This window comes from Talpa occidentalis, unplaced genomic scaffold (assembly GCF_014898055.3).
Source record: "Talpa occidentalis isolate TD23 unplaced genomic scaffold, MPIMG_talOcc4v2.1 talOcc4.3, whole genome shotgun sequence".
NCBI classification, from domain to species: Eukaryota; Metazoa; Chordata; class Mammalia; order Eulipotyphla; family Talpidae; genus Talpa; species Talpa occidentalis.
Window position 1 is genome coordinate 72,045,209 of NW_023603184.1, and position 19,398 is coordinate 72,064,606.

The 19,398-nt window shown below is 35.4% G+C and overlaps 1 protein-coding gene across 1 annotated transcript in view; it reads left to right on the forward strand.

Moving 5' to 3' along the window:
- RAB3GAP1 (RAB3 GTPase activating protein catalytic subunit 1) overlaps positions 1-19,398 on the forward strand; it is a 77,667-nt gene that overhangs the window by 9,740 nt on the left and 48,529 nt on the right. Inside the window, exons 4-7 of the mRNA XM_037523274.2 lie at positions 11,599-11,731; positions 13,644-13,722; positions 17,694-17,813; positions 18,420-18,585. Coding sequence (XP_037379171.1) covers positions 11,599-11,731; positions 13,644-13,722; positions 17,694-17,813; positions 18,420-18,585 — 498 coding nt within the window. The remainder of the gene's footprint in view (positions 1-11,598; positions 11,732-13,643; positions 13,723-17,693; positions 17,814-18,419; positions 18,586-19,398) is intronic.

Consider the following 19,398-nt stretch of genomic DNA (forward strand, 5'->3'; position numbering starts at 1 on the left):
CTTTCTTGGTTTTTATTCGTTTTTTGAGATGTGTGTGTGTCCAGTAATTTTGTGGGTTTTTTTTTTGCTTTTGTATTTTTATTTCAAGATTTATTTTTTTATTTATGCTCACAGGAACTGGAGTGTAGGTCAGAGGTACAGGGGGTGAGAGGATTCACCAGAGACAGAGTGAGGAGCAGAACAGGTGGATTTACTGAAATACACTGCTGAGAGGAGCAGCAGGTGAGGCAGGAGAGGTCTGCTGCGGGTTACCTCCCTGGCCAGGGATGGAACTCATGCTGCAGTGACTGGTGATAGCTTGATAGTGCTGAGACTTTAACCCCTGTGCCACCAGGGAAACCCTGTTTTGTATTTTGAATAGAAAGTGGAGAGCGCTTTCTGTAGTGTTCCACTGAGGAGGTTTTTTTTTTTTTTTTTTTCAATCCTAGCAAGTTGTTAACTTTATTGGATTAAAATTCCATTCTTTTTCTAATTGTAACAGCAGTTGAAATCTTTTCTTTCAAGCTCCTATGTCATTGGCCGTTGGAGTCTCCACCGTACATCAGTGATTTAGCAGCTAGTCAAAATTTGGAGCAGAGTTTATAGGCAAATTTGGGAGTTTACCCTCCAGATTTGGGTGTTTACCCTCCTGGCTTCTTTCAGAGTTGATGACTCAGTTTTAAAATTTCCCTGCCATTTTTTAACTTTGTCCTCTGTTGCCTAAATCCAATAAGCCCTCCATCCTGCAGACCTGAGTTGTACACAGATTAGAGTGTCCTTAGATCAGCAATTATGGTGTGGTCTGAGGAACCCTTTTGGTCCTTCAGAGTTTTTCAGTGTCCTTTTCCAGTTATGTCTGTGAAGCCAATTTTCTTCATACACTTCAGTCAGAACAATTGATGCAAAGATTGAATGAATACACAGATAAAGAGAATTTGAATACCCTTTTAAAAACTATTAAGATTTGCAAAATGTAAAGCAGTCCTACCCTTCTGTTTAATATTTTCATTTGGGAAGATATTATAACTATTTTAATGCATAGTGATTTCATTGTTTTATTATTTTTTTAAGATTTATTTAGTTATGCATACAAGAGCTGGGGTATAGGCCAGAGGTGGGGGGGGGAGGTGGGAGAGGATTCACCAGAGACAGAGTAGGGAGCAGAACAGGCAGACTGACTGAAATACACTGCTGAGGGGAGCAGCAGGGAAGCCAGGAGAGGTCTGCTGCGTCATGTTGGTCACCTCCCTGGCTGGGGATCCAACTCATGCTGTAGTGGCTGCTGACTGCTTCATAGTTGCGTCTTAACCCCTTACGCCACCAGGGAGGCCCGAGTTCATTATTTTAAATGAATTTACATCTTTGTAGTTTTTTTCCCTTTTGTAACGTCCTCAGTAATTTTTAAGGAGTCTAAGGCAAAATGTCTGAGATCTCTGCTTAGCCAAAAAGATACAAACATGCAAATATCATCTGATAGTCTTCCTTATTTTTAATGATAATCTCTCCAGTGTCTATCTCCATTTGATCACTTTCCAGAACCTTGAAAAATTGTGTTGTTTTGGTTAAGATTTCATAATTTTTATTTGAAGGATGATTGATCTGACCAATTACTTTTACGGTACCACATTCTGAAATGCTGGGAAATTATTTTAAGAGAAAGAAATGGCATTTATTCAAAATCGGCAGTGGTACAATGCAATATAATTACAATGTGCCTGTTAATTTACTTAATCCTTAGATAAAGTTCAGTGATTGAAGTATTCATATTATGGACAACAAAGAAGACCTTGGGTGCTTATAGTAATTTGCTCAAGGTCATTCTGCCAGTAGTTAGTATAAGCAGGATTACACACAGATAGGTCATGCTTGCCTTCAAAACTTTCTATATTACTCCACTATTTTTGGTTTCCTATTGAAGTAATTGTAAAATTACATAGGGGGAATATTAGTGTTGGACTTAACACAATCTTGGTTGTGTATGTTCCGGCATGAAGGCAGAGGAATTAAATAATTTTTAAAATTCTTCTTAGTCTTCTGATTTTGTGGTTCTATGTAGCTAGCAAAAAATTTAAGTACTTTTTAATGACATGTCAAGTTTAGGAATGGCATGATCTATCTGACACTAGAACTGGTTAGTCAGTGATTCTTATCCCACTGAAATTTATGGGAGAAGAATCATTAACTTTAGGATACTAATAGAAAAATAGTGACTATAATTGTGTGGAAATGAGTCCCTATTTTTCAGCTGACTCCAAGTAGATTGAAATGACATTTACCGGGCCTCCCCGGTGGCGCAGCGGTTGAGCGCTGGGTTGCGAAGTTGCCCGCAGCCTCTGCAGCGCCGGTTCGATCCCCAGCTGCTCCCTGGCCACCGGAGGAGGGTCCCACATGGTGCGCAGACCTCTCCTGCAGCCCGCTGCTCCCTTCAGCAGTGTACTTCGGTCCTTCTGCCTGCTCTGCTACCCGCTCTGGCTCTGGAGAATTCTCTCACCCTCCTGCACTTTCTGACTGTACCCAGAAATTAAATAATTTATTAAATTATTTAATTTAATAAATTAAATTAAATAATAATTGTATAATTAAATAAATGAATAAAAAAATGAATGAATAAATAAATCTTTAAAAAAAAATCACATTTACTTCAGAATTTTAACTATATGGCAGATTTAAAATACATTTGAATGATAGGTTTTCTCTTGTGTTAGATACTTAACCAAATTAACTTAAACCAGTAGGTCAGACTTGGAACTAATATAAACATTATAAGCAATTTAATTCCTTTGTTTGCTTTCTTTCAGAATATTTAGGTGTTTTATGGATTATTGTAGTGTGGGAGTGAAGATTTTGTAATGCAAAAGTATTTGGAGACTAGACAGTTGGGGATTAGTCAGTGATGATAATGTAGTGTTTTTGAAGTGCACTATCCAAATGAAAGCAACATTGAGCTGCCCACAGCTTTCTGTGTAATAGGATTATTTAAAATAAGGTTAACAGTCTGTTTTTTCTCTTTTTATTTTTCCTTTAAATAGTACCTACACTATAGCTTTTTTATTTTACCATGTTTGTCATATTTTTTCTTAGTCGTTCGAATGGGAATTTTTATTTTTTGTGTTAAAGTTTTCATTGTAAAGTGGCAGGAAATATCTTTAAGAGACTGCATAGAATAGTGATGAAGAGTATAGGCCCTAAACTTAAACTGCTTTTGTTGGGCTTCCATTTCTATTATTTGTTCTTTTTTTGGCATTAGGCCATCTCAATTAGTGTTAGCTGCTATTGTTGTTATTATTATTGCCTCTCTCAAAGTAGTCACCAGAGGCTTACTTGAGTAGAATATAAAGAAATAGAAGTACTCACTATTTTTTTGTGCTATAAAAATGATTAATTGTTTCCTTAGAGCTCCTAGAATTAAAAAACTTTTAGCACCTATATGAGGAAAAATAAAGTTTTATATAATGTATTTGGAAAAAAAAAACCCTTAGGTTTAATTCAAGACACATGAAAGGTCTCTTTAGTTTTTGTTTTATGATTTCCTACTTACTTTTATTTGCATATTTTTAAAGATTCTTTTCTTGCCATATAGTCATAACAGTGTGATAGGTAAAATTTTCGATATGCATCATGAATTTCACTTTGAAATTAATTCAGTATAGGACATATGCCACTAAAACAAATAGAAATATATAAAAATCTTTGTAGGTAAATAAAAGGATTAGCTAAAATAATGCATTCACTTAGATACTACTGTAATAAAATCATTCCATAACATAATTCTAAAATTGTCATAATTCTGAGCTGTTCATAAATTATTCAGTTGCATTAAATGTAATGCTTTTAATTTAAATTTTACCACTTGACTTCACATAGGTCATGTTTTGTATATTAAATGTGACAGAAACATTTTTAGAAAAAAAATCACTTATAGAAGATTTTGACAATTGTATCTGTTGCTATGACACAATCTTTTTTTATTTTAGCATGCTGGCAAAGGGTGTGACCCAGTGCCAATAGTAATAGTAGTTAATTTGCAATTTTATTTATTATATGCACATTGTATACTGCTTGGTATGTACTCAGTAAATGTTTGCTGATTGACTCCCAGAATACCTGATCTCCCCATACCTGTTTAACCTCCAGAACTTGTCATGTTTCCTTTGCATAAATTAGTTTAATTTCTCTATAAGTAATCTTTTATTTATACTTTATTTTTTATTTTTTGTTTTTCTTTCTTGGCTTAGTAACTTCTCTTTTGATCTAGTAATCTGAATGTTTTCCCACCAAGTGAATTTTATATAGAGAGCAATTGGCAAGACTTATGGATGAGCATTATCTAAAATTTGCTTACACAAATGGCTGGTGAAAATTTCAGTTTCATATTTCTATAGAGAGAAATATTTAAAATATGTTTTCAGGATACCATGCAGGATTGCAATTTTCTCCCTGTTTTTAAAGCCACATAATGAAAGTCCCTTTAACTACTCCTTTTTGTTCATTTATTTTGTCATTCATTTATAGAGTTCCTAGTGTGGACTAGGAATTGTTCCCGTACTTCCTGTTTATGAAAACAACTTTCTCTACCCTCCCTCGCCTCCAGATTGTTAATTCCTTTGCCTTGTTCTTCAATCATTTTAATTATCAACTATCAATATTCTGTTTCTCCTTCCACAAAATGTACAACCAAGGACTTGGAGCTACTCAGGTGGTTAATCCCAAATTAGAGCTCTGAACCCAGTTATTTTAAGAAAATTGTCATAGAAGTTAGGTATCATGTTATTAGAATTAGAGTAAAACCAGTTTGTACTTTAAATGTTGACTCTTCCAAAATTACCTAATTATTGCTACTCACCCAAGCACAAAGTTCCTTATCCTTAGAATGACTAAAAGTTATTCACAGATGCTGCTTCTGGGCTCCTAGCCTGAATTCCTTCTCACTATTTAGTTTTCAAGTTTTTAATATTTTTAAAAGAAGCCTTGAGGAATTTCAGAAAAATGTAAGATAAGTAAACAATTTTAGATTATATAGAGAAATATTTTGGGGCAAAATATCTGTCATATAACTTGAAATTTTGTCCTGTGGTATCAGTTCCTTTAATTTGTTCTACATTTTCTACTGTGTACCTGAAATCCTCTTGTTAAAAAATTTGAAAAGCCTTTCATTTAAAAAAAATGTAGCCAAATCTAATGATGTATATATTGAAAATGTGGTAGCTCTTTCCTTATCACGTCCCTTCCACCCCCATCTACTTTCCATAATTAATGTCTTGTTAATATCAACAATACCACCAACTTGATATTCTATTCCATATGTTTGGCGAGCCAGCCGCAGCAGTCTGGGTGTCAGGGGTTCCTGAAGGATGGGAAGGCGTCGGCGCAATTGTAGAGAAATGATAAGGGAGGGGAAATGAGGAGATGCAAACACTTGATCAGGTTGCTGACATCATCCTGCTGAGGGTCTCAGCAGTCCTTTATTTATACTAAGCAAATCGTGAGTACACAAGCAGATGCATTAAGGTAGGAAGATAACAATCATCACATGTTTTTCAAAAGCAGACAAAGGTCTGTTTGCCATCCTTCAAAGGTTATGACATTTATTATTCTTTGTCTTAAAGAAGACACAGTTGCTAAACAAATGTTTTCAAAATAGTTATTTATTTATTTATTTTTATTTATTTATACAAGCACTGGGTACATTCAGAAGGGCAGGAGGGTGAGAGAATTCACCAGAGCCAGAGCGGGGAGCAGAGCAGGCAGAAGGACCGAAGTACACTGCTGAGGGTAGCAGCGGGCGGCAGGAGAGGTCTGCGCGCCATATGGGACCCTCCTCCGGTGGCCGGGGAGCAGCCGAGAATTGAACCGGAGCTGCAGAGGCTGTGGGCAGCTTCGCAACCCAGCGCTCAACCGCTGCACCACCAGGCAAAGCCCAGTTACTTACTTTAAACAACCCAACAGTTATTATATTACTAGCAAAAAGCCTATGTGTCTGTAACTAACATTTCTAAGTTTGTCATGGTGTACGATTAACTATGGGCTAGAGGAAAACAAAGGGCAGGAGGTTACCTGGGGGAAGGGAGACAAAGGGATATTTTCTAACTAACCTATAAAGTTTAGACTGGCATATAACCAAATGATTAAAGCAAAAACCAGAAGGCTATTATAAAGAAATCATCATCTATAGTATATTGTTTTAATATTGATTCTATATTAAGGAACCAAGGGCCTGGAGGGCGTTAATGCCAGGCAAGCCGCACTGACTCTTCCCTGGCCCCCAGCTCTCAATTAAGGGAGAAATTCTCCTAATCTAAACAAAGAGTTTTCTACCTATTACTCCTCTACTTTATCTAATCAGTCTAATTTCCGTATTTAACTTTAAGATCAAGGGGCAATTTCCTCTTCCATAAGGTTGCTGGTTGTTGTTCTAAGGAACTACAAATATTTTATCAGGGGCAGGAGCGGAGATGGTTATAGCCTTTGATTCTCAAAAGTGGTCAATATGTGACATATCAGTAGTTGTAACATTGACCATTTCCCAGTGCATTATTTGTGCTGCTGTGATTACTAGCTCAACCAGTCACAAAATTGCTGTAGACTTATTCTTCAATGCATACTCTAATAGCTACCATATCAATTGTTACATCCAGAGCAATTAGCCCTAAACAAACAGGAAAAATTTAGCAGGAGCTGGCTATGGGTCTCCTGGCTTAACAGGAAATTTCTTAGGGACTTTGGCCGAGAGATGTTTACAGCCTTTTGTTCCCAGAAGTTTTTTTACTTGTTAATGTAAGACCAAATGTTGAATTGCTGCCTTTTGGCAGAGAACTACTAATTTTATAAAAAATGTAATATTTGTATCATGCAGTGCCATTTGTCATCAAATTGGTTATTTAGTAATTGATCAATATTTGCAGTTTTACTTTTAAATGCGTATTTTAGCAATGGTAGAAGCTAGCCATAAACAAATGAGGAGAATCTAGCAGGAGTCAGCTAACGAGATTCCTGATTTTTCAGAAATCTGCCCCATGCCCGGACTTTTGTCAGACGACATGAGTAGCGCGGCTCCAATACATATGTGCACAATGTGCCTTAAAAAAAAAAAGACATGAATCACAGTGAAGATTTTCTTTTTTTTTAGAGATTTATTTATGCATACAAGAACTGGGGTACAGGCCAGAGGTGTGGGGGGTGAGAGGACTCACCAGAGACAGAGTGGGGAGCAGAATAGGCAGACTGAAATACACTGTTGAGGGGAGCAGCGGGAAAGTCAGGAGAAGTCTGCTGGGCAGTGTGGGTAGCTCCTGGCCGGGATCGAACACGTGGTGCAGTGGCTGCGGATAGCTTCATTGGTTGCGTCTTAACCCCTTGTGCCACCAGGGAGGCCTTCTGTAATATTTTTTTTTTTAAAGATTTATTTATTTATACAAGCACTGGGTACAGTCAGAAGCACAGGAGGGTGAGAGAATTCATCAGAGCCAGAGCGGGGAACAGAACAGGCAGACCGACGAAATACACTGCTGAGGGGAGCAGCGGGCGGCAGGAGAGGTGTGCACGCCATGTGGTACCCTCGCCCAGCGGCCGGCAATCGAACCTGCGTTGTGGAGGCTGCGGCGGCTGGCAGCTTCGCAACCCAGCGCTCAACCGCTGCGCCACTGGGGAGGCCCCCTTCTGTAATATTTCTAAAGATAAATTTACTAGGTCAAAAGGGAAGTGATTTTTATATTTTATAAATATAACCTAGTTTTCCACAGAAATGACTGAATATACTTCTGCTCTCAACTACATATGGTATTGTCACTGGTAACTCTGCTGCAAATATTTTCTCCATGTTGTCACTTTTAATTACAAAAATTTAGATTTTTTTTTTTTTGTTAAAATATGTAGCAATAAGGGGCTTCCCTGGTGCCACAAGGGATTAAGACGCAACCTATGAAGCAGTCCGCAGCCATCATAGCACGAATTCGATCCCGGCCGGCCAGGGAGCAACCCACATGGCATAGCAGACCTCTCCTGACTCTCCCGCTGCTCCCCTCAGCAGTGTATTTCAGTCAGTCTGCCTGTTCTGTTCCCCACTGTCTCTGGTGAATTCTCTCACCCCTCCCCCCTGCACCTCTGACCTATACCCTAATTCTTGTATGCATAAATAAATAAGTCTTCATAAAAAATAAAATATGTAGCAATAGGGCCTTCCTGGTGGCGCAGGGGTTAAAGACAGCACTATCAAGCAATTGGCAGCCACTGCAGCATGAGTTTGATCCCCGGCCAGCCAGGGAGCAACCCGCATGGCGCAGCAGACCTCCCCTGTCTCCCCGCTGCTCCCCTCAGCAGTGTATTTCAATAGATCTGCCTGTTCTGCTCCCCACTCTCTCTGATGAATCCTCTAACCCCCCACACCTCTGGCCTGTATAGTTCTTGTATGCATAAATAAAACAAATCTTTTAAAAAATGTAGCAATAAAATTATAAATAAAACTGTAAGATTTTATCTATATTTAAATGCACAGTTCAGTGGCATTAAGCATATTCACATTGTTGTGCACCATCCATATACATAACTTTTTAATTATCCCAAACTAAAGTTCTATATTGTTCTAAACAGTAACAACTTCATATAGAACGAATCCTACAATATTTGATCTTTTGTGTCTGGTTTGTTTACCTGAGCATAATGTCTTCAGGCTTCACCTGTGTTGCAGAATCTGTCAGAATTTCATTCTTCAAGGCTGAATAATATTCCATTGCATCTATACTATATTGTTTATTCTAATATGTCAATAGACACTTGGGTTGCTTCTACCTTTTGGCTATTGCAAATAATACTACTGTGCAGGTCCCTGCTTTCTAGAAGCAAATTTGCTAGATCATAAAGTAATTCTGTTACCTTATGGCTGCATCATTTTATATTCCTACCAGCAGTGCTGAAAACTTCAATTTCTCCACATTCAAAATTGCAGTTTTTGCTGTTGCTTGTATTTTTGTTAGTAGCCATTCTAGTGGATGTGAAATAGTCTTTCATTGTGGTTTTGATTTGCATTTCCCTACTAAATACTGATGTTGAATATGTTTTATTGCATTTATTGCCCATTTGTACATCTACTTTGGAGAAATGTCTATTCAAGTGTTTTGCTTATTTTTTAATTTGTTTATTCTTAGGTTGTAAGAGTACTTTTATATATTCTGTGTACAGATCCCTTATTCAGTTTTTTGCAAATACATTCCTGTGGTTTGCTTTTTCACTCTGTAGATAGTATGCTTTGATGTGCAAGGTTTTTTATTTTAATGAAGTCCAGTTTATTTTTTCTTTTGTTGCTTGTGGTTTTGGTATTATGTTCCAGAAATTGTTGCCAATTACAGTATCATTAAGCTTTTACAGTATGTTTTCCTCAAAGAGATTTCTGGTTTTAGTTCTTATGTTTATTTTTGGGTAATTTTGAATTACATTTTTATGCAGCACAAAGTAAGAAGAGTTTATATTCCTTTGTGACTTGTAGATTTCATGTACAAAGGGTCTCAACCCTATGATTTTAAGTTTATGCATTTCTATTTTTTTTTGTTTTTTAAAGATTTCTTTCTTTATATATACAAGCACTGGGTATAGTCAGAAGCGTGGAAGGGTGAGAGAATTCACCAGAGCCAGAGCGGGGAACAGAACAGGCAGACTGATGAAATACACTGGTGAGGGGAGCAATGGGCGCAGCAGGAGAGGTCTGTTGCGCCATGTGGGACCTTCTCCGGGGGCCGGGGGCCAGGGGCTGGGGATGGAACCGGAGCTACAGAGCCTGCGAGCAGCTTCTCAGCCCAGTGTTCAACCTCTGTGCCACCAGGGGAGGCCCTGCATTTCTATTTTTCAGTATGTAGTCTTCTAAGGAAAGATTTTTTTTTTTTTCTGTTCCTTATTTAGTTATCTTCTTAGGATTTAGATAACAACTCAAAACGAGGATTCTGTTGCATATGTCGGTTCAAGTTAGAAAGAGTACTACTATTTGTGTTATGTTGCATGCTATTTCAAGTTCACATTGTATATATTGCCCAAATAAATGTAAAGTATTTGAATGATATGCTGGTATTTCCTAGCACCTTTGGGATAGATCAGGGCTATTATAAATACTGAAAAAAACGGTAATTCCTAGGATACTTATTAAACATGTAAGCATTCTTAAGTTCTGGGCTTAAAGAATAAAATATAGTCTCTGTTCTTCATAGTTAATGGGGAAATATCAATAGGTATATAAAAAAATGATTAGAATAAAGTGCCGTTCTTTTGATTTGAAAAAGATCCTGAGAAAGACTTAGCAGGTTGCTGAGACAGGCAGATTTGCTACAGAAAATAACATTTAGGTTAAGTTTTGAAAAATGAATAAATAAAAGTATGCTAAGAAAAATAAACTGGAGGAGAGCACGATGAATTGCCTATGAGCAGGTATGAAAGAAAAACACACTTCTGGGGCAAGATAAGTTGGTACTGTAATATTAATTGTAAAGTAGATGAATAATAGGCTAGATGGAGGTATCTGTGGGTGATAAAACTGATAATTGGTGGGGTCAGAGCTGTGTATTTTATATTTCTACCAGTGTATAAACATGGCCTTCTTAGAGGTGCTTGTAATGAGCCACTTAGTGTAACCTCAAATTATATCTTCATATACTTTTTTAAGGTCAATTTTTATTTTATGTACTGCATGCATAACATATTGTTAGAGTAACATAATTTATAAAATAATACATGATTTGTAAGTGAAAAATAAGTATACTCAAAATTTTTTACTGATAGAATATTTGAATACAAAGCTCTAGAAGTCATTGTACAGGTTATGGAAAGGTATTATTTTATTTTATTTTATTTTAAATTTATTTATTTATGCATACAAGAGCTGCAGTACAGGCCAGAGATTGGGTGGGGGGGGTGATGGTGAGAGGATTCACCAGAGACAGAATGGGGAACAGAACAGGCAAACTGACCAAAATACACTGCTGAGGGGAGCAGCGGGCAAGACAGGAGAGGTCCGCTGCGCAATGTGGGTTGCACCCTGCCTGGCCGGGCATCGAACTCGTGCTGCAGAGGCTGCGGATTGCTTCATAGTATGGTGCTTAACCCCTTGCGCCACCAGTTCAAGTTAGAAAGAGTACTACTATTTGTGTTATGTTGCATGCTATTTCAAATTGTTAGTCTAGCTCACATTGTATATATTGCCCATATAAATGTTAAGTATTTGAATGATATACTGGTATTTCCTAGCACCTTTGGGATAGATCAGGGCTATTTAAATACTGAAAAAAACGGTAATTCCTAGGATACTTGTTAAGCATGTAAGCATTCTTAAGTTCTGGGCTTGAAGAATTAAATTATCAAATTATTTATTCTGTTCCCTGGTTTTTTCTTTTTAAATGATTTATAAAACAACTTCCTCTTGGGGATTCACTTGTCTATTTTTCCTTTCTCTTTTTATTATTTGGTGAAAGCACCGAGACTTAACCCCTAGGCTACCAAGGAGGCCCCTTTTCCCCATATTTGGAGTATAGGGTGAAACTTTTAGATTAATGAGCAGAAAAGGAAAAATCTTTGTAGTAGTAAACATAGAAATAACCATTGAGTATTTTAAGATGGACTTTTTCACTTTTTTGTTAAATACAGGGTATATTTACTTCTGGCACATGGGAAGAGAAATCAGATGAAATTTTCTTTGCTGACTTCAAGTTCTCAGTCACTCATCATTATCTTGTACAAGAATCCACTGATAAAGAAGGAAAGGATGAATTACTAGAAGGTAAGTTTTTCCTACATATTTTTAAACTTGACTTTTAAGAAGGATTATAAATCTTGAACTTCAAATTTAGTTCTCTTAAATTATATCATCTGGAGATGTTTTGCTTATGTAGAGTCTTGCCACATCTGAAAGTAGAGTATGATATTTTCAGAGGAAGTAGCACAGCATCATTTGTTTTAAAATTAGATAAATCAGCTAATATTTATTAAGTATTTATTTAAAATTAACTTTTGTTCTGTTAAGCCCACTTAACCCACAAGTCCACTTGACCCACAAGCCCACTTGTAATTTAAGACATTTACATTCCAGTAGGACAATAGGTTGAAAAGCAGTAATGATACTAGAAGGTAGAAATAAATACCATCCCCCAAAACATAAAGTTCTACTGAAATTAGAGGAGAAAAAATTATTTTTAATATGGAGAGATCAGAGAAAAGGTTTTGGATAATTAAGAAACATGTTGGACTTAAAAGAATTAAAAATAATATATATATATGTTTATTGAGCGATCAGTATATTATTTTGAATATATACCAGATTTTCTAGTCACATCGAATTTCTCCTTGCTAGTTACTTGACCTTTCGAGTTTGAATTATCTCATTTGTAAAAATGAAATAATGCTACCTGGAGTGTTATTGAGAAGATTTAATGAGATACTGTACTTGAGTGATTTAGTACCTGGCCTATTTAGTACCTGGCCTATTTAGTACCTCAGTAAGTGGTGTTTACATTAATTAATAGGTCAAATCATGCAAAATCTTTGTCCTGAGATACACTATTATATAACAGTATGTGAGCAAGTTACTGAAAAATTATGAATTTTGGAGTTGTGGGTCAGGTACTCCTCTTCATTTATTCAGAATATAAATATTTGTAATGTGTATTAAAGCTTTTCTGGTCAAAACAAATTATCATTTGTAAGTGTAGGCCTTGAGTGGAATTATGTTACCTTTTCTAGCATATATAGTCTTATAAACAAAACAGATTCTCATTTAGATTAATAAATTAGGGCAGGTAAGATAAACCATGTATACAAATATGGGGCACAATTATGCAGCAAAATAAAATAATTGAACCTGAATGTGAATATGTGTACTTAAAGAATAAGTGGAGAAGGGAAATGTGTACAATGGGTTAGAAGTGTGAAACAACCCAGAGATTTCTAGGTTTAACATTATGGTCAATGAAGGAAACTATTCAAGGTATAAAACTTTTAAATGCTATTAATTTGAGGAAAGGTCATATGTGTATGTACTATGCAGTTTCAGTTTGGTTGTGATTAAAATATATTAAATACAAATTTAATAAGCCATTACAACTATACAGTAAAGGGAAATATTTTAACAAGTATTATCTTTTGTGCTTTAAATTTGTTATGCATGTTTGTGTAAAAATAACAGTCATTGCTATTAGTATCTTACTATGAATAAGAATGCAGCTGCTTGTATATATGGATTATTGGTTTTATAAGAACATATGAGATGGTTAGAGTTCCAGTGAAGGGTAGCCATATTCGCCTCCAAGGTGATATGGAGGCACAGACCCTTACGTAGAATTTTGAAGAAAAGTAGGGGTAAGTTCAGGCCAGGAAGAACAGACATTAAACAAGACTTTCTAGTAAGAATGAGGAATTGTTTGAGTCATGACTTAGAAGATAGGAAAATATTATTAAATGTAGGAATAAGCTGTATGTATGTATATATTTTAATATACTGGCTTTTTTTTTTTTAAAAGACAGAATAGCCATCACTCTCTACCAAAATCTTAGAGCTAACCCTAAATGTAAATCTCTAAGCAATTGAAAAGTACATAGACTAGCAAAATATGATATATGATTTCTCTAAATCATATAAAATTCTGCCTCGGAATGAAAGAACAGAGTAACTTTTTCATTATCAAATGTTTTTGTAGATGCTATTCCACAATCTATGCAAGATTTGCTGTGTATGAACAATGACTTTCCTCCAAGAGCACATTGCCTAGTAAGATGGTAGGTATACATTTTATTCAGATTACTCTTAGTATGTGCATTGGGAGGGCCCAATGATGATGATTTGTGAGGCAGACACACAGGGCTCAGCATATAATTGTACTTAGGATTTATTATGTAGGATTTATTATGAAGACAGCATGCAATGCAAAACCAAGAATGGACAATTGTGCCAATGGCATGTACAAATGGATGTGCAAATGTTTGAGGATGTACAAATGTTTGAGTACTTTCCTAATGGAGTCACAGCACATAATTAACTTAGCAACAAAATATGACAATACATGTGCAATGTTGTCTCCTAGGTAAACTTGTTAGCGGTTCAGTTCCTAGAGGTTTTAATTGGGGTTTGGTCATGCAGGCACTTTCTGACTAGTACCAAAATTTCAAACTCAGCAGAAAAGCAGATGTTCAGCACAAACCACCTTGTACAGTTCAGGCACAGTAAATAATTTTAGTCAGGACAACTATGGGACAACCAAGTACGAAGTCATAGGAAATATGAAGTACATTACTTAGATATTTGTCTGATTTTGAGTTATATATACACATGTATTTTTATGTTTTAATGTGGGGTATTTTTTTGTAAATGGGTTTTAATACATACTGTTCTGATATATATTAGTATTTTTCAGCATTTCATGATAACATTTATGTCAGTAAATTCAGATATACCTTATTTTTGTAATGACTGTTCTGCAGTATGGTTGGGGTTGGGGGTACTGTAATTATTCACCCATTCAAGTGCTAAGGGATATTTAGGTTGTTGCTAGTTTTTCACATTTAAACTGATAATGAACATCATTGTACACATATCTTTGGGCACTTGTATGATGGTATAGCTATACTTAGTTCAATGTGAATTTTAAATATTGATAAATTCTGTCCTTTTGTCTTTCCAAATTGTTTAAAAGTTTATATTACCACCTGTGACTATCCAAGCTCTTGCCAAATACTGGATCTTATCAGTATTTTTTTTTTTTTGTCAATTTAATAGGAAAACAATGATACCTTGTTTTAAATTTTTGTTTTGCTACTCACTAGAAGGGTAAGCATTTTCTAATTAATGCATTCATATTTCTTATTCTTTAACTACATATTCGTTTTGCTCATTATGTTTAATTTTTTAATTATGGTAAAGCATGCATAAAATATACCATTATAAACGTTTTTAGGTGTACAGTTCAGTGGTTTTAAGTCCTTTCACATTTTGGTGCAGCCTTTACCACGATCCATCTCCAGAATTTTCTCATTGTCCCATGTTGAAACTACCTATTTAAGCAGTAGTTCTCTTTTCTCTCCTCCTCCATCTCCTGGTAACTACCATTCTTTCTATCGCTGTAGGTTTGACTATGCTAGCCCCTTATATGAATGGAATCATGCAATATTTATCCTTTTGTGACTTTCTTATTTCAGTTAGCAGAATGTCTTCTTTTTTAAGGCTGAATGATATTCCGTCACATGTATATGCCACATGTTGTTTTTCATTTCATCTACTGGAAGATATTTGGGCTGTTTCCAGTTTTGGGATATTATGGTTCATACTTCTGTGAAATAGCTGTTTTAGTATCTGTTGAGTCTCTGCTTTTAAGTCCTTGGGTACATACCCAAAAGTAGAATTGTTGGTCATTCTGTGTTTACATTTTTGAAGAACCACTGACTGTTTTCCATAGCAGCTCTACTGTTTTACATTCCCATCAGTATTGCTGAAGGATTCTAATTTCTCCATATCCTTGTTAACCCTTTCTTTTGCTTTGTTTTGTTGATTTATAACAGCCATTCTAATAGATGGGAAGTGATACCTTGTTATGATTTTTATATACATTTTCCTACTAATGATGTTGTCAACATTTTTTCATGTGCTTATTTTCCATTTGTATATCTTCTTTTAAAGGACTTTTATTCAAGTCCTTTGTTCATTAATCTGGTTGATTGCTTTTGTTATTGTTGATTATTGTTTGTTATTTTAAGCCTCCACTTAATAATGTTTGTTTACTTACTGAAGGTATTGTCTCATGCCTCAAGTAGTTCTCATAGGGAAAGTAAATCTGTGATTTATACTGATCTTTAAGAGTATGATAATAGGGCCTCCACAGTGGCGCAGTGGTTGAGCGCTGGGTTGTGAAGCTGCCCGCAGCCTCTGCAGCGCTGGTTCAATCCCCGGCTGATCCCCGGCCACCGGAGGAGGGTCCCACATGCCGGAGGAGGGTCCCACATGGCACGCAGACCTCTCCTGCCACCCGCTGCTCCCCTCAGCAGTGTACTTCGGTCCTTCTGCCTGCTCTGCTCCCCACTCTGGCTCTGGCGAATTCTCTCACCCTCCCGCACTTCTGACTGTACCCAGTGCTTGTATAAATAAATAAAAATAAATCTTAAAAAAAAAAAAGTCTTTAAAAAAAAAGAGTATGATAATAGGAAAAGTACATTAGAATTTAGAGAAGATAGCCTATTTGGCTGGGATAATGGATGGTAAATTATTTGAGGTAAATCTTCAAAAATGATCCATCAGGATTTGGATTATCAGTAATCACAATAAAGTGAAGGGAAGCAGTTCAGGAAGAGGAAACAAAGACATAGAGCATAGAATTTTATTGCAGATAAGTAGAAAACCTTTCAATTTGGCTTATTGTTTAACTGGCATAGTTTCTCTGTGTATGGAGGAGGCAGAGATGGTGTGTATTCTTTTATCCAGCAACTCAACTTCTAGGATTTTATCTAATAGGTATCCTTATAGAAATAGACATATGCAGTATTGTTATAACAGTTTAAAAATGGAAGCAAAGTAATGATGATAGAGGATTAGAAGGTACAGAAAGTATATATAATCTTTTTTGAGGACAGGGTGGATACATGGGGGACAAATGTTATTAATTCTGAGAGAATAGTGAAGCAACTGTTGATAGTGGTGTCATCCTTATATGGGGAATGAGCTGAGTGGAAAGGTTCACTTGTTTTCTTTCTTCCACAGACATTAAAAAAAGAAAAAAACAAACGTTTATAATTGTAAAGACCTTTAGAACTTAAAATTCTAAGTATTTGATGTTGCCTCTATTTTGATTTCATTGTAAGAGGGTAGAGGCATTGTGAGGAGATGAAATAAATACTTGTCATCTAAACAACAAACAGCTTATGGATTAGACTTTCAAATGTTCTAATCTTTCTTTATTGCTGCTTGGTGATTTCTTGAGAATGTTCATAAAAATAAGCATTCATAACACTTTACACATCCAAAAACTAATTTCGGATATTGACTAGCATCTTAAATTATTTTCCTTATTTAAAAAATTATTAAATAAAAATATATTGAGGAGTGAATAGTATAAGAATTTTCAGTAGGCAAGATTACCAACTTGATCTTACAATTTTTGTGAAGTTAGCTTCAAATTTGTGGTTTTTGAAGGACATGACAGCAACTTTTCATTCTTCTAAGATTTTACAGCAACAGAAAGACATTTCTGATAATTTGTCTAACATGTGTTGAGTGAATGAACATAATTCTTTGATTAGGATACTTACAGTAAACCAGGCTTTCGCTTTGAGACAACACAAGTATATCATGACTGATAATTATTTTCCTGACATTTAGGGATTCTGTCAAATTTTATTTTTCCACATGAATGAATTGGATTTAATTAAAGCAAGATTTCAATGCTGGCTTTCACCTTTTAGTTTGGAAACTTAAATTTTAAGGCAAAATTTTTATGTAATACTCTTTCCTTCATGTTTCCAGCAAATTTCTTCTAATTTTTAAAGAGTAGGGAGGTAATCGTAGGTGAATGATAGAAGTATTTCACTAAAGGGAGAAAATTCAGGTTGTAAGTTGAGTTGTCATTAAAAAAAGAAGAAAAAGAAACACCTGTAACGTTTAACATGTTAAACACTTGTTAAATTTCCCTCAGGGAAATTTTTCAAATAATGGATTTTTGTGTTCTACAATATTCCTAATTAATGGCATTGGTTCTTTTTTCAAGGTATGGACTACGAGAATTTGTGGTGATTGCTCCTGCTGCAAACAATGATGCTGTACTCAGTGAATCTAAGTGCAATCTACTTCTGAGTTCTGTGTCTATTGCTTTGGGAAATACTGGCTGGTAGGAGCACATTTTGAAACACTGGGTCAAATGAAAAACTTTTAAATTACAATTTGTGAATGAAAATTATTAGTAAATGTTAGCATTTTAAAAATTTAATTTAGGAATCTAGTACTTGTGCATTATTACTTTGGAATTTGGTATAAAAGGACAAACTCATTAGAGTGGGCTTACTGAAATCATCAATGAATATTTAAAACAAGGAGTAGATTGTATTACTGTGTGCTTTGCTTCCATCTGTTTATTTCAATTTTGTTACAAAATCTAATTTTAAAACTCAGGTGAATCAAGTTTATTGCTGCTCTGCACATGTCTACAAATCTGTGGACAATGAGGCTTGACTATAAATGTTCAAATAATAAAAGTAAAAAATACTTTATCACTAATGTTGGTCTAATTTGCATTGTTTAATACCTGTGAATCAAGTTTAATTATGACATTGGAAAGACTAATATGATGCAATTTTATAAGTTTTTGGAGTATTCCTTGTTTAATGATTTAAGTACTTGAGATTAAAATAATGGACGCATGAGAAATTTTTACATGTAGGAGATTCTTAATGGTTAGTGAATTCATAGTATTTTCCTGCTTAATTATATCTTACAGTCAGGTGCCACTATTTGTGCAAATTCATCACAAATGGCGAAGAACATATGTGGGAGAATGTCAGGGTCCTGGTGTTCGTACTGATTTTGAAATGGTTCATCTTCGAAAGGTGCCAAATCAGTATACTCATTTATCAGGTCTTCTGGATATCTTCAAATCAAAGATTGTAAGTTCATATTGATATGTGTCTGTCTTATTCAGGATTCAGATTAAAAAGTACCAATTTGGTAATTTTATTGAGCATGTCAAAACATTTTTCTGGAATACTGATAATGTAACTGCTTAGAAGAAAGATAAAATTGACTAAGTAAATTACTATGTATGTTTAAAGAGAATATCCAATTAGACTTTTAGTGTACTAACGCTAGGAAACAACTAATTAAACTGATTTTTGTTCAGTTTATCACCATTTGTGTACTGTTACCTCTCTCTACTTTTCCTGTAGTAGTAATACTGCCAGACTTCCCCGTTAAGTGAACTTCAGATAGTGAATGTTTGCGACTTTCAGTACAAGTTCTTTGTGGTTTGGATTCTTTTTTTTCTGAATTGCCTCCCCCTTTCCAGTGTTCATCAGTTTGATTTTTAAGATTAATCAGTATGTATTCTATGACTGAGTGCACCGTGGTTAAGTGGGATATACTCAATATATTCTTGGTGTGCTATGAAAACACTCTCACAGAGTTAGGAAGGACTTGCCTAAGCCACTCTGGAGGTAGGGTGAAAGGAGTATAAGTTGAACTATTTGGAAGTACCTCTAGAAAAGAGAACAAAGATATAAGCAAGTGGTAGAAAGATCCTCCACTGAGAGAAATTATTACCCTTAAGTATTTAAGGTGACACCCATCCCTCTGAAGTGACAAACTCAAAAATGATGTCAGGTCTCTCCTAATATTGAACATCACCACTTGCTAAAATTGTTTAACATAAGTCAAAACCTAAGGAAATAATCACATATTTCCAAAATAAACTTTAAATTGTA